The sequence below is a fragment of the Rhagoletis pomonella genome, unplaced genomic scaffold (assembly GCF_013731165.1).
Source record: "Rhagoletis pomonella isolate Grant_MI unplaced genomic scaffold, Rhpom_1.0 Rhpom_scaffold_00003, whole genome shotgun sequence".
Classification (NCBI taxonomy): Eukaryota; Metazoa; Arthropoda; class Insecta; order Diptera; family Tephritidae; genus Rhagoletis; species Rhagoletis pomonella.
The window spans coordinates 58,105,874-58,121,377 of record NW_023458557.1 but is presented as its reverse complement, the minus strand read 5'-3'; the positions used below and the strand labels follow the sequence as shown (position 1 = coordinate 58,121,377).

At 33.4% G+C, this 15,504-nt stretch overlaps 1 protein-coding gene across 1 annotated transcript in view; it reads left to right on the top strand.

The window, feature by feature from the left end:
• The window catches only part of LOC118735321, a 47,136-nt gene extending 37,197 nt beyond the window's left edge, over positions 1-9,939 (top strand). Inside the window, exons 6-7 of the mRNA XM_036465012.1 lie at positions 8,398-8,557; positions 9,576-9,939. Of these exons, the coding sequence (XP_036320905.1) occupies positions 8,398-8,557; positions 9,576-9,634 (219 nt within the window). The 3' untranslated portion in view covers positions 9,635-9,939. The remainder of the gene's footprint in view (positions 1-8,397; positions 8,558-9,575) is intronic.
• Positions 9,940-15,504: the final 5,565 nt, after the last annotated feature.

The following is a 15,504-nucleotide window of genomic DNA, read 5'->3' as shown; positions in this document are numbered from 1 at the left end:
AAAATAAACAAGTAAGAAAGTCTAAGTTCGGGCGGAGCCGAACATTAAATACCCGGCGCAAGTATTAAATATATGTTTTTTCACCCTTCCGAAACCTTCCGCTAGATGGTAAGCCGAGGTGTATCAATTTTGAGTAAATTAGCGTCCTTCAATTTCGAAATATTGAAGTTTCAAGTATTTCTTAAATTTACCGTTATATGAGAATCGGCCGTTATTTTAGTCCGATTTCAATAATTTTCAACGTTTTGCTTACACGTGGCAAGTACAATAACCATACCGAGTTTGGTACAAATTGGTAGAACGGTTACCGATATACTTATATGTGATCATAAGTGGGCGGTGCCACGCCCATTTTCCAAAATTTTACCATAAACGTATTTCTCGGTAAAGAATTGTTGCAAGCATCAATTTTGAATAAATTAGCTTCAATATTTAATGATTTATCGAAGATTTTGTATTTCTCTAAATTACCGTTATATGGGATGTGGGCGTGGTTATTGTCCGATTTTAAAAAGTTTCGGCGGTTTTTTATGCTGTACCAAGCCCAACAACTGTGCCAAGTTTGGAAGAAATTGGTGCAGCGGTTACCAAGATATACACATGTAACCATAAGTGGGCGTGGCTACGCCCATTTTCCAAAAATTTATAATATTCTTATTTTTCGTCTAAAACTTATTATAAATATCAATTTTGAGTGAATAATCTCCAGTAGTTACTAAAATATCGCAGTTTTCGTATTTCTGAAAATTACCGTTATATGGGAAGTAGGCGTGGTTATGAGCGATTTTAAAAATTTTCGGCCATTTGGTATGTTATGCGAAGGCCAACAACTGTGCCAAGCTTGGAAGAAATTGGTGCAGCGGTTACCAAGATATACACATGTAACCATAAGTGGGCGTGGCTACGCCCATTTTCCAAAAATTTATAATATTCTTATTTTTCGTCTAAAAATTATTGTAAATATCAATTTTGAGTGAATTATCTTCAGTAGTTACTAAAATATCGCAGTTTTCGTATTTCTGGAAATTACCGTTATATGGGAAGTGGGCGTGGTTAAAGTCCGATTTCGCCCATTTTCAATACAAACCTACCTTGGATTAAGGGAAACCTACATACCAAATTTCGTTGAGATACCTCAATTTTTGCTTGAGTTATCGTGTACACGGACAGACGGACAGACGGACGGACAGCCAGACATGGCTTAATCGATTTCTTTTTTCATCCTGATCATTTATGTATACATTTGTCTATATCTATCTCGATTCGTTTTGGCTGTTACAAACAACCGTTATGTGAACAAAATTAATATACCCTTGTGCACAAGTGCGCTCGGGTATAAAAAAATCCTACAAGAATCAGCCTCCAGAAGCTCTGCGGCGAACTTTTATTGACCAGTGTTATTAAATGTAGGTAATCAAACCTTCCTGATTGTTGGATTACCTCGTCACATATTCTTCAATAATTTTAAGATGAATAAAAAATATAGCAATATGAAAAGATAACTCGATAACCTAGCAGGTGTGAATACCTAGATTATTTAAAAATACATACCAAATTTTTCAGACCATTTTTTCAGACAAGTTTTGAATTTTTTCAAATTGTTGGTCTCTAAGCAGGCAGATATCGTTAATTTTTTCGACAAAAATTCTTAAATGGCAAAATTTATTTGCATGTGAATCTTCAAAAAAGCGGCGGAAAACCAGTCATTGGAACGTGGACTGGACCCTGAAAAGGATGTACTTCTTCTGTAATTGATAAAAATTTACATAGAATCAAACTCGTTCTTATTTTTAAATTTTTTATATAATTTTTAATTTTTTTTATATTTCACATCGCGCACTATGATATTTAAAATAAGTACCAGTTTTTTCTTGCTCCTTTTCATTCTTCTTCGCTTTGACCGGAAAGTATGAAGAAAAACCGGAGAGTATTAAGAAAAACGAGAGCGTAAAGCGTGTTTCCCTTCTACTCTTCTCGCTCTCTTTTTTATAAAATGCGTGGTGATTTAGCAGAAGTTCAAACTGTAGAAAAACAAAGAAACTGCGCTCATATTATGTTCCTCTTACCATAATCAGCTAGCTAATGGTTTGAAATAAAGTTGCTTTTTGTTCATAATGCACTGCGATTAATGGAAAAGGAATACATGTTAACCTAAGAACCAGTAAAAACTTTTATAGTCACCTGCGATTGTGGATATATTCTATTTGTACTGCATTCATGATTTAAAATTATTTTTACTGTTTTTGAAGCTTTTGTAAACAACTAGCCGGCCACGGATGCGCGAGGCTTCGCCACGCGCTGAATGTATGCATATGAATGTACCGTTACGTATTTGGAGAAATAAATCATATGTCACCATGTACTTCGTTTATTATATACATAAAAAAATCTTGTCTAAATCCTTGCAGTAGCTTGGTTAAAATATCTCGCCTTTCCTTTATACTATATACAGAAGATTGTAATTTTAAAAGGTGGCAACCCTACTCAAAAAACTTAAAGTTTGTGTACATGCGAAAGCCATACACTTTCATTTAGTATCTCATTTTTTATCCAACGAACGGTGAAGATCTTATAGTTTTTAAACAGGTGGCAACCCTACTCAAAAATATAATACATTATTACACATCCAGAGGCTACTTCTTTTCATTTGACAGTGACGGTGCAGAACTGACGCCTACGCTTATTAGAATTGAATATAGTAAGTAAGCGTATTTTATGTGAAGTTTGTGTTTCAAATAATTTTGACATAAGAACAATTATAGTGGGTGTATGTACATACATACATATGTAGATACTAATTAACTTGTATATACATATGAGTAGTCCACTTGCAAACAGCGTTATGTGATTTTATAATAGAAAGCCATAAATTTGAAAAAACGACTACGACAACAAGTAACATTTAAATTGAATCTTTTTTATTATTTCCCGAAAATTTGGATAAATAAGAGCCTTATAAAATTGGAGCATAACATAACATGACATAAGATAACATTAATAGTCTATACAACCGAAAGCAGTTTTCTAAGTTCATCAGAGGATGTAAACTTTGGAAAGTTTATAAGTAAGTATGATAGCGACTTTTGGAAGAAGAGTTAACATTTGATGTTAATTTTTTCAGAAAATAAAAAGATTTTGCACTGTGTTGTTAGTGGACATGAAACTACTTTAAATACTGCTACGTAATCCACCAAAAACTAAAAATCGAAAAAATTTTACATAGCGCACTTTGCAAGTGGACTACTCATATGTACGTGAACCTTATGAAATAAAAACATCAAAGTAGGCACAACTGATTTATAAATTCTGTCTCTCACTGAAATTCACACAAATGTAGCCTATGCACATACATGCTCACATATGCAAACAAAAAAACGCTTCTGACTTTGTATATCGATGACGCGGGTTCGATCCCTGCTGAAGTCAAGAAAAAAGAAGTCTGACGAGGAGATGTGGTGATCTCCGAAATAGCTGCTATAACTTCTACCACTTACACTTTGTTTCTTTTTCCAATTTTCCTAATAATATAATCGTGGTACAAAGCTCAATAAATACATTAAAAAAACACTTATTTGAAGAATGAACGCCTTCACGTATTATATGTTAGTTATTAACTTTTGAATAGGTGGCAGCCCCTATGAAAAAATAAAAAATTATCCGGAGACCTTATTATTTCACTCGTTACCTCATTTTTTAGTCCAATGAATCTTATTATTTTTAGAAGGGTGGCAACCCTACTCAAAAAATAATAGATTATTGAATATCTGGAGGTCAAGCCTTTTCACCTCATATCTTATTTTTGTATTGATACCATGTTCGAATGAGATAGTAATTTTTAAATATGTAGCAACCCTACTCAAAAAGGAATACTTCATTGAACACCTAAGAGCCGAGCTATTTTATTTGACCCCTCATTTCTGGTAATCCAACAGTGCGGTTCTTATAATTTTTTTGAGAGGTGGTAACCCTATAGGAACTCAATGTACTAAAGAAAATATGCCTATCGATACAGATTATACCTAAAAAGTTTAGTCCAAATCCGTTAAGTGGCATAGTCAAAATATCTCAACTCTCCTTTATACTATGTATAGAAGATAGTAAGTTTAAATAGGTGGCAACCCTACTTACAAAATAATAAAGTTTTTGTACATGCGAAGGCTATGCACTTTTATTTGGTATCTCATTTTGTAATCCAACGAACGGCGGAAATCTTTTAACTTTTTAATAGGTGGCAGCCCTACTCAGAAAAATAATACATTATTGCGCTAAGTCTTTTAGTTTGACAGCGACGGCACAGAACTGATGCCTACGCTTATTATGATTGAATATAGTAATTTTATTAACAGGTGGCAACCCTATTCAAAAAAAATATTAGTGCGTTTCTAGAGGCCAATCCCTTTCATTTGACACCTCATCTTTTGTAATCCAACGAACGCTGCGGATCTTATAGTTTTTTAGACAGGTGGCAAACCTATTAAAATCCTAAGTAAAAAAAGATCCCTCTCCTGTCGATACAGAGTATATTAGAGAAAATCTCGTCAAAATCCGTTCAGTAGTTTTCGAGATTACAGCGTACAAAGAATCTCGACTTTCTTTTATACTATGTATAGATCAGGGTTGTTGCGAATATTTGCACTCAATGCGGATCTTTTGCGAATGCGAATATTGAAGAGACCGAAAATAACAGTTATTTGTTTTACGAGTTAAACTTGGCCAAATATTTTTTATTCCGAAATAAAAGTCCTTTCCGGATAATAAACAAACCGCTTATCCAAATTAAACAAGTTGGTATCAAATGAAAAAGAACTTAGATAGCTTTAAAACTGAAAAGCTACCTATTGAAAAATATTTCAATAAAAAATGTACATGAATTAATTACCATAAAACAAACCTTTGAATTTCTTTAGTTTTAAATTATAAAAAATATATAAATAAAGGTGGTAACTATTATCAGGAAGGGACTTTTATTTCGGAATAAAAAAAGTTGGCCAAGTTTAACTCGTTAAAAAAATAACTGTTTTTTTCGGTCCCTGGAATATTGTGCAAGTGCACTGCTTAAACGTATATCCGATCGGTCACATAAGAAAGGATTAAAAATTAATTACAAAAACTAAAATCGAAAAACGCTTATTACGTTCATTCAGAAACAATCAAAAGAATGAGAATGAAGAATTCTTTGGAAAACAACGGTGTTTAACCAACGATCGTGCTATAATGCTAGGTTGTGAAGATGAAAGTCAAGAGGATACATTCGACATTTCCAGCCCCGATGCAATTCTCAAAAAGGAACTATTCAAAGTTTTCTTAACTGGTGCAGCTTCAATCGAAAGAATTTACAATTTTGTCAAGCTTCAAGTTTGTCGTCTCGACCCTAAAGTTGCTAAAAGTTACCGTTGATTTTTTAGAATTTTTTTACCGAAGGTGAGTAGCGCTGCTACTGAATTTCAAAATACATAAATATTTTAAGGAATTTTAAAAGAGCACTTAAAAGGGGAAAATTATAAGTAAAATTGCAATTCGGACATGAAAAATTGAGGTACTAAGGCGGGTTGGGTACACAAGCGGGGAGGTACTTAAGAGAGGGATTTTCTTCAGAATACAATAAAAAATGCATGGTCTCCAAAAATGTTGGTTACTTAAGCGGGTTAGGCACTTAAGCGGGGGGATACTTAAGCGGGTTTCACTGTACTAAAAAATTATTAAAAATTACTGACCTTTCAATGTTTTATTTACCTAAATCATCTAATTTACTCACCTAAAATATATCTTAAAATACTTGACATCCGCATTCGCATCCGCGGATGTCTAAAATTCCACATTCTCAACATCCCTAGTATAGATTATGCAATTACCTGCAGTAATAGGTAAAAAGACGGAATTCTGCATTATTCAACCGATCGAATCGGAATCATTAGCTCTGATCCAGTACTCCATGAACTTACCGGATCTTACACGAACTTGCAGGAAGTTACAGGAAAAAATGATCACGTACTCCAAAATCCTGTAAATGAGAGCGATTTTTGGAGAGTTGTGTAGAGAATGAAGTTGCAACATTTTACCCGGACTTTTTCTTCTGGTAAAATCATGAAAGTTTCACATGAGGTTCCACTCAAATGCTTTCGCCACCTGATTAAGGATCCCTCTGTATTTGGAATTACGTTTATTTAGTTCGTCATAAGTCTCTATTACATTTGAAGCTTTAAATTTTTTAAAATACTAGCCTTTGTCTGCGAGATATACCGTCTAACGTTATATATCAATCTGTTATACCAAATAGTATATATCGTTAGTATGGAAAGGGCGTAACTCACATCGTCGCTGAAATACAAAAAGACGTAACTAACTAAAAATCGAAAATTCGCTTTTTGATTATGAATCATTTCATCGAATTAAAAGTCCCCACATCGTTTTATGGTCCATGCTAACAATTACCGCAAAAGTTTCAACCAAGAAAATCGAATACCCCGCCTAACTAATAAATTCAATAAAATACATAGTTTTAAGGAACTAAGCTTATAAACATAACATGTATATACATACATAAAGTCACTCAAACATAATTTTTTTCGAGTTAATTTTTTTTTTGTTATTTTTCTATAAATTTAAACTATACATATAATCACAGCTTCAAACTTTAAACAAATTTTAGGAAAATTCAACAAATATTCATACAAATTTCAGCTTTTTAATCTAAATCTTTAGAACATTTTTGGGTATGCAGTTTTACAGCCTTTACAATTTGAGTTGAATGAAGTGTAAGTTTCAACCGGCTAAAAAATCTCGTTAATTTTTGAGATTTTTTTTCGGAGACTACTTTTGCATATTTTTTATATATAACAAGTGCAATTTACTAAAACTGGTTTTTTGAAATTTTGTTGCAAATGGTCCCTCGAATTTTAGATTATTTTAATCTAAATCTTTAGAAAATTTTTGGGTATGCAGTTTTATAGCCTTTACAATTTGAGTTGAATGAAGTGTAAGTTTCAACCGGCTAAAAAATCGTGTTAATTTTTGAGATTTTTTTTCAGATAATACTTTTGCATATTTTTTTTATATATGTATAACAAGTGCAATTTACAAAAACTGGTTTTTTGAAATTTTGTTGCAAACGGTCTCTCTTATTTCATAAGAAATTCATGCTTTTATGGAAAAAAGTGCAAAAATCCGTCACCGAAAAACTCAAAAATCTGCTCGAGAAATATAACTGCTTGCGGATAGTACAAATTCAACACAATTAATACAGAAGCAGGTATTACATTAGTGTTTTAGTCAGTGTATATGACCTTGAACAAAATATTTGCTTTAATTGGAGGTAAGTCCTGTGAATTGATTAATGCAAAAAAATCGTCCTAAATTTCAATTCAAGATCTTTTGTAAAGCGCTATAGTTCCACCAAATAATAGTTAAATTTGAGCCTTATTTTACCATAAAACTAATTTTACAAAAATATCTCGACTCCATCCACTTTTAGCTAGCCCAAAAAAACTTGCAAATCATTAAGGCACATTTGGAACATATCCCCCAAATTTCATTGTAATCAAATGCACCGTGCGGCATGCAGAAGTGTATTCAGAAAATGCAGATAAACTTGCATACGTTTGCAAATAATTCATGATCCCACACATTTAAAAGATACATTAATATAGCGACTATTAGCTTTCCTTTAGTGTAACTATTGTCCACTAAAATAGATCCAGAGGCTGCAGTATATCGTGAGTCTTAAAATTACTGCACTGTGATAAAAGTGGATCAATTGATCTTGTATTTGGCAGTTTTATATGGGCCACACTAGACACTCCGTTTCATGTAGAAAATCATACCTGTCCCACCTGTGGTAGGTGACTTTAGGGTTTGTTAATAATAAAACAATAATATTTGTTATGATTTTTTTTCAAATTTGGTAATAACGAATATATTTATTTGTGAATTGTAGCTTTATCGATGCAGTTTTGCTCAGTGAGTGAACTTATACTTGAATTTAAAAAAGAAAGAAAATTTTTGCTGTACAAATGTCCAGCTGCAACGAAGAATACCCCATATGTTATATTAAGTTTTAGAAGCTGCTTTCTATTAAATCGATGGACTTATGTAATTGTATGATTTATTGTACGGTTGTATATATGTTTAAATTTTATAAAGAATTAACTGTATCGCTAAAAAATTATGCTCATCTTTTCCGTCCTCATAAGAATTCATTCTGCATTTCCATTTCAAATATGTAAATCACAATCTGTATTGTACAATAAAACTGCACATTTTTCAAAGTATTAGCCAAATATTTACATTAAACTTATTTTCAACATCATCGCTTTCTCGTTTTTTTATTTTTTTATTTATATTTTGCGCTATTGTCATGTGACTAAAATCAAAATCAAAATTATACCATTAAATCGACAGGAGCGCGGCACGCAGCTTTTCTTACGTTACGCCTCACGTTGGGGCATGGAGGCTTTACGTGGTCTGGTCGATGTTACACCATTGGAACCGGGACGGCATTGTGGGCAATTCCAGTGTCCATGCCAATATATAAAAGAACATTTGCAGTGTAAACCGCGAGGCAAGTTGAAATGTTTGAATTGCATTTATTGGGTGTTGGCTTCAGAGCGATATGATTAGGAATGACATCAGTTAGATATTTGTATTACACACCACATACACATAAAAAAACATATTTATATGAATTTATACTTTTCTACTACTTACATATTTTGCGACTTAAATACAACATTTTCAATACCAGTGACAGTTTTTCTCTTAAACATCTATAAAAAATTAAAACGATAAATGCAAACACCTGGGTCTTATTTACCAACACATACACATATCATTTATCTACATAGAGGATGTTTCTAATAGATCACAATTAACAGAAATTTTTTACATTGACTCATGATGTTCTAAATTTACTTCATTCGATCATTATTTATATTTTTGCGTTTTCATTGATTATTTTAATTTGTTTGTATGTCCTTTTCTTTTTCAAAAATCTAACAAAAACAGTTGTTATTAATAGCATAGGCCAAGTAGTTTGGAGCCGTTTCCCACTGTACTTGAATTGAAAAACCAAAATTTTAGTGCACCTCAAAAAATCAAATATGTTTCAAATGTCCTTGCATGAGCACAACCTGACGTGGACAGACATTGTAAAATTTAGGCTGCAATTGTATGCATTACGTACACAAAAAAGATAAATATCCGACAAGTCTAAACAAAAAATATTAAACATATACATAGCTCAAGCTCAACTATTTCTTTATCATCATATCTTGTTATGTTAACATATACATATATGCTTATATTAAAACCTATTTATATATATGTGTATTTATTAAAAGAACCAACACTAAAAAAGCTTATCGCAATTAAGAAACTGCAAGTAAAGTGTAATCACTTATAATTACTTGAACTTCAACTTTCTTAGTACCTATATTCCCACATACTACGAAAGTAATTGTATTTACAACACATTTTACATACATATGTATATTTGTCAGTAATTTTGTTCAAGAAAGCATATTCAATAAAGAACACAAATCTAATTTAAAAACTGTTGTTTTCTTGTTTTATTTGCATAGGATATCCTTGCAGTTGTATTGCTTATGCGGCGGATCCTCATCTACAAGATCGCTTTTAAATGTTGTAATTATGGCATAATAACTTCATTAACCCTGCAATATTCGTTGCCTATTTATATTATTCCACTCCTTGAAATACTAACTCGAAATGTTATCAAATATCTGTACTATTACCTAGTTTTGAATATAAGTATTGTATGTGTATATGTAAATAAACAGATTGGCGCTCACACATATGTTAGTGTTCGTCCGAGCTTCTCCTCCGATTTGTGGCGTGCGCCTTGTTGTTGTCACATAAAGGAGACAGACCTAGAGTTTTAGGTTGACTACGAACGGCGATTTTATTTTTATGAGGAGCTGTTTTTCATGGCAGAAATACACTCGGAGGTTTCCCATTGGGCGCCGATGGGCGACCGCTATTAAAAAAATTGTTTATATCTGCGGAATGGTAGCGCACACTGCTAACCACTACACCAGAGTGGTAATAAATACTTTCCTGAAAACTTTCATTAAGCGCATTTGAAAATTTGGAATTGGTGTTACTAGATCAGCTGATTTCACGGCGAAACGTGTTATGGTTGTCATCCTGCGTATAATTTGTTAGTGTAGTGTAGTTCGCCTTGAGGTTGTGTATGCATTGACATATAGTAATATACCCTGCAGTGAAAAGCTGAACCAGTATGCACAAATTCCAGTTCATGAACTATTATTTAAGGATAAAAGACATACTAGTTCCCCTTAGAAAAAGTAAACTAGTTGGTAGAAATTCTAGTTCGAAAACTGGTATTAAATGGGGAAGTCATACCAGTTCGTTATGGACTATAATTATACCAGTTCTCCGCAGTGAAATGTCAAACCAGCCAGTATAAATACTAGTTCATTAACTAGTATGTGCTCAAGCGACGGCCTACCAATTCGGCGATTTCGAATAACTTATGCGATCAGCGACATCTGTATTTGAATAGCCACAACCAAAACTAAAATGCGGTTAATAGCTTTCATCACAAATGTCGGCTGTGGCGTCGAGTGAAGACTACCGAGTCTGGTTCTGAGATCTCAGGTTCGAGTGCGCTTGAAGATGGTTAAAGTAAAGTAAGTAAATTAATTTTAATAGTTATTTCAATTTAAATATAAAATAAAAATTGTACATAAATTTAATTTGGAAAAAACCTAAACACTCAACTACTGTAAGAAAACTAAAATAAATAATTTTTTGCTCTTTATAGAACAATAAATTTAAAAATTAGAACAAGAGATATAAATAAAAAAAAAAAAGATTCGCTCACTGAAAGCTTTACTCTGCGACCATTGCCACTGTTGCAGCGCCGCGAGCAAAATGGCATACTCATGCTTTTCACGGTGGATGAATAGGCAGTCTATCCCGTCAGCTGGTATGATGCTACTAGTATTTCTACTGGTAGCGTGCTGATGCAAGAGCGGACAATTGACATCTACTATGACACCGCCATGTTAAAAATACCAGTCGCTAACATTGAAAAAGGATACAACGTGAACTAGTTGGGCTGAAACGCAAACAGGTAGCATTCTGGCTCAGAAGTGGTAGCTTTCCCTGTAGGGATACATATACATATATACTAGCAGGCTCAGCGTACTTAGGATAGGTTAGGTTAGATTGGCTGTCCCGCGCAGAGGACGGAGCAGACTTTGGCTGGAAAAGCCCGTTGTGCCATTTGTTTCTTTTCCTCCCTTAGTAATTGAACCACCAACTTCGCTTTTTATAGCACAAAAAGTCGAGCACGTTCGCCGAGTTAAAGTCGGCTAAACAATCCAGAAAGTACCTGTTGAAGAATTGGTTACGCGTGTTGGCCAGTGCGGGACAATGGCATAGATAATGTTCGACGCTCTCCACCCCTTCCTCGTCTCTGCAACTGCGACAAAAACCGTTGGTGTGATATCCTTACCTTTGCCCGTGTGTGCCCATCAGGCAGGGTCCGGTGATTACTCCGACTACTAATCTGAGAAGGGAGCGGTCCCCCCTAATGGGAGCTATGGATCGCCTTACATTAATATTTTGCCTGGTAGTATGGCAGGTGGTTTCCACAGCACACCTTATATTTACCACCTCGATGAGTTCTACCGTTAATCTGTGTCTTCTTGCCAGCTCAGCGGCTAGGCAGTTGCCAGGAATGTCCGTGTGTCCAGGGACCTAGACACCAGTCAAGGAGCATAATCCTCAGCCCTTACCCGCAAGGTAAGATAATGTCATATGTAATGCCTCTTTGAATAGAAAAAGAAGAGAGCGTTATGAAATACCATTACTTGTCATCAATGACTACAGTATATGTAGTTTGGATTATTATATATATCAGTTGTTCGCCGTTCAATTTCAATTCCGTTCAAAATTACCAACTAATTTCACTATTAATTCATTTCAGCCGATTTTTGTGGCTTTCAGTAAAGATTTGATGAAAAATCAGCCACAAAAAGTAGAAGGAATAGCATCAGTAAACCAGTTTGGGAAGTCATTGTAAGCAATCATGAAATAGTTACGCTCGGATGGGAATTACATTCTACTCCCAATGAAGCCGCTCAAAGCACCTTCAAGCTGAATGAGAACAATGCAAATAAACTTTTAATCAAAGTGAAAGTTTTTGACGAAACAATTCAAAAAAGCTGCTATGTAGTTATTGTGTGGAGTCATATTGGATATACATACATATGGGGAGAAAACGTACATATGTACATTAGGGTGGCCCAAATTTTTTTTCCTCCAGCCACCTAGGGTGGCCAGATGCGCTGATTTAATCAGTACATGTGCTGATTTTTTTTTATTGTACTGATTTTTAAAAGCCCGAAATCAGTACACAAAATGTACTGATTTTTTGGGTTTGTACTGATTTTTACATTTAATAAATGCTTTTGTAAATTGGTGTAATTGACATTTACTTGAGGTTTACTTGTTCAAAACAATGGTTTTTGACAACTCATACGTGTGAGCAGATTGAAAGCATTAATTAAACTTGAACCATTATTAAAAAGGTGTCAGCTTGCAATTGTTTCGTTTCCTAGGATTTCGCAAAATAACAAACTGTTTGGATTCAACCCAACCAGATTTGAAATTACGATTTGCAGGTTTTACAGGATTTACAGGAAAAGCTGGTTTTGCCATAAAACAATCTTCTGAAATGTGGTGGTGAGTTAATCATATATTAAGTACACTGAGAAGATGACAATAAGAGATTATCTTTTGATTATAATTAAACATCCACTGAGAAATCGGCTGTCAGTATTTCAAACTTAAGACGACTACTGCTACGGTGCAATGTAAGTTCTAAAAATTTGGAAAAGGTGGAAACTACCGACTCTTGGATATGTTATATGTAGCTTTACTTTGATTTTTGATGTTCGACCACCTGTAATTTTACTTGCACATACACATTTAATACTAGCCGTGTTTTATTTGTCCGGAAATTTAAGCTAATAGCTTATTTTGTATGGAGGACATACCCAACATAATTATATTGGCTTATGAAAAGCTATCTTGGCTTGTATATTGAACAAGAGGCATTGCCATTCAGAATCAGAAATTTTCTCCTTCAGCCAATCAGAAAGAGGCAAAAACTTACTTTGACACTATTTGCAGTCAAACAACTGTCAAAATTAGGCTAACATAGGAAATAAGCTAATTTCGTTTTATTTGGCCAAGATTTAGCTATTTGCTTGTGATGGTTGAATAAAACATGCCTAATATTAAATTTCATTCGTACTCGAAAATTCGTTTAGCGATAATTCGGTAATATACCTTTTAGTCAACATTTTAATGTCAATTTTGTATTTAATAAGCACACCAAGTAAATATGTTTTAAATTTGTAGCTTAAAATATGCAAACAGATTCTGATTCGAGCTCGTCTTCTACTGAAACTGAATGGGGTACAATTTTTTTTTAAACTTTCTAAATTTTTATATATTTTCTAGAAAGTTTGAGACTTCACCTCACATGTCTTTTGTTATAGAATTAACTATATTTTTATAAAAAATTTAAACTAAGTAAGGAAAGAAAAAATTTTCAAAACCTGTCAATACATTTTATTACTATTTTCCTGGGCACAACTGTACATACATACGTAATACCTTTGACTTGTTTTAAAGTAATGAATTTTTATATTGATAATACTATATGTATTTAAAAGTCTATTAGTTATTTTTTGTTAAATTAATGCGCTGTTATTTGGTTGTTATATTGTTAATAATAAAAAATACGCTTAAGAATGAGCTGATTTTCATTGCTTTGTACTGATTTTTGATCCCAACTGTACTGATTATGTCACTATAATATCTGGCCACCCTACAGCCACCCCTCAGGTCTGAAGAATATCAAAAATAACGAGACACGTATTTTTCAAAAAATAACACTATAATTCTTATTTAACTTAAAAATGTTACTAAGTGTATTTTAATAACCGATAATTCTATCTGTTGTATACAAAAATTAGTTATTTTAAGTTTCCATAACCACATCACGCACGAACAGCGCAATGGATGTGTTAAATGATTTCTTGCATTCTATTCGATGTTAACTGTAGGTTTGTGTTAAAAAATTTGCAAAAATAGGGTTGCCAGATATTTGAAAATTTTAAAGTATTTAAAGGTCGATAAAAAATCTAAGCTTCTTTTGCAAAACGCTTTAACGTTTGGAGATATTTAAAAATATTTTTAAATTTAAGCTTATTTAGTACCATAATATGGGTATCACACGAAAGGTGTACGCATAAGCTTTGGGCTAACATGTTTTTAAATAGGGTTGCGACCCATCTGTTAACTAAGACGAGCTAATTATGTAAGTTAAGTGTAACGATGCAATATGAATTTTTGCCCATTCGATAGTTTGACATGATAGCGACGATATATCGCACACATTTTAATTATTTAGATAGGTGCCAACTCTATCCAGAAATACATATGTATGTAGGGTTCAAAGCTTTATTTTAACACCTTTTGTTTGAAACTCATATTTTACTTAACCACATATAGCATGGTTTAAAAATATTTTTGTTATTAAAGATCAGAGATGGGCAAATTGGCTCCCAGGAGCCTCTTGCACTGAGGAGCCGGCTTGGCTCATTTAGGAGCATGATGAGGGGGGCATCAAGAGCCAGCATGAAGGGGGAAGAAGAGCGTAATAAAACAGATTGTACTCCGACCAGTAATCGGACTTCAACCACATTGTGGTAGATCTGCCACTTTTTTGAGCATCTACCACATCTACCACGCAAGGTCTGGAATCTACCACATATTCGCATTTTTGAGTAGTTTTATTTCTGCTCGACATAATTTTCTTAAGTTTAAGAGCAAAAATTGTCCAACACTAAACACTAAAAACAGGCAGAATAGGATTATAAAATAAACTGTAAAATACTAAAATTTCTCAATATTTAATTTCTCGACAGGAAACGTGTTAAATTGCAAAATATATGATTTATAAAAATAACTAATAGCGAAAATGTAAAAAAACGGCGATTTTTGTGAAAGTGTTAGCAAATTTCAGTGCATCTAAAGTTTCTAAAGCGTCGTTTACTTTTACTTGAGAATTGTCAAGATCGGCAAATCCCAAGTAGTGGTTTCTGGAAGGTACCACATTTGTTCTTTCAAAATATGTTCGAAAAATATCTTGATATGGAAGGAACTGCTTTATACGTTCAAGGATAAAAATTTCCAAAACTCAACGTCATTTTTAGCAACTTCAATCTTATACTTTAATATACTAAAATTATTTTTTTTAGATTCTAATTACAATGTTTGTAATTTATGTAAAACCTTGCAGAATTTTTTTGATTTTTTTACAAAATTTGATCCAAACCCTGAGATCTACCACATTTTTTTGAAATCTACCACATTTTTTCCAGATTGTACCACACAAATTTTGTTTTTCAAGTCCGATCACTGACTCCGACTCTCCCCAGCAAAAAA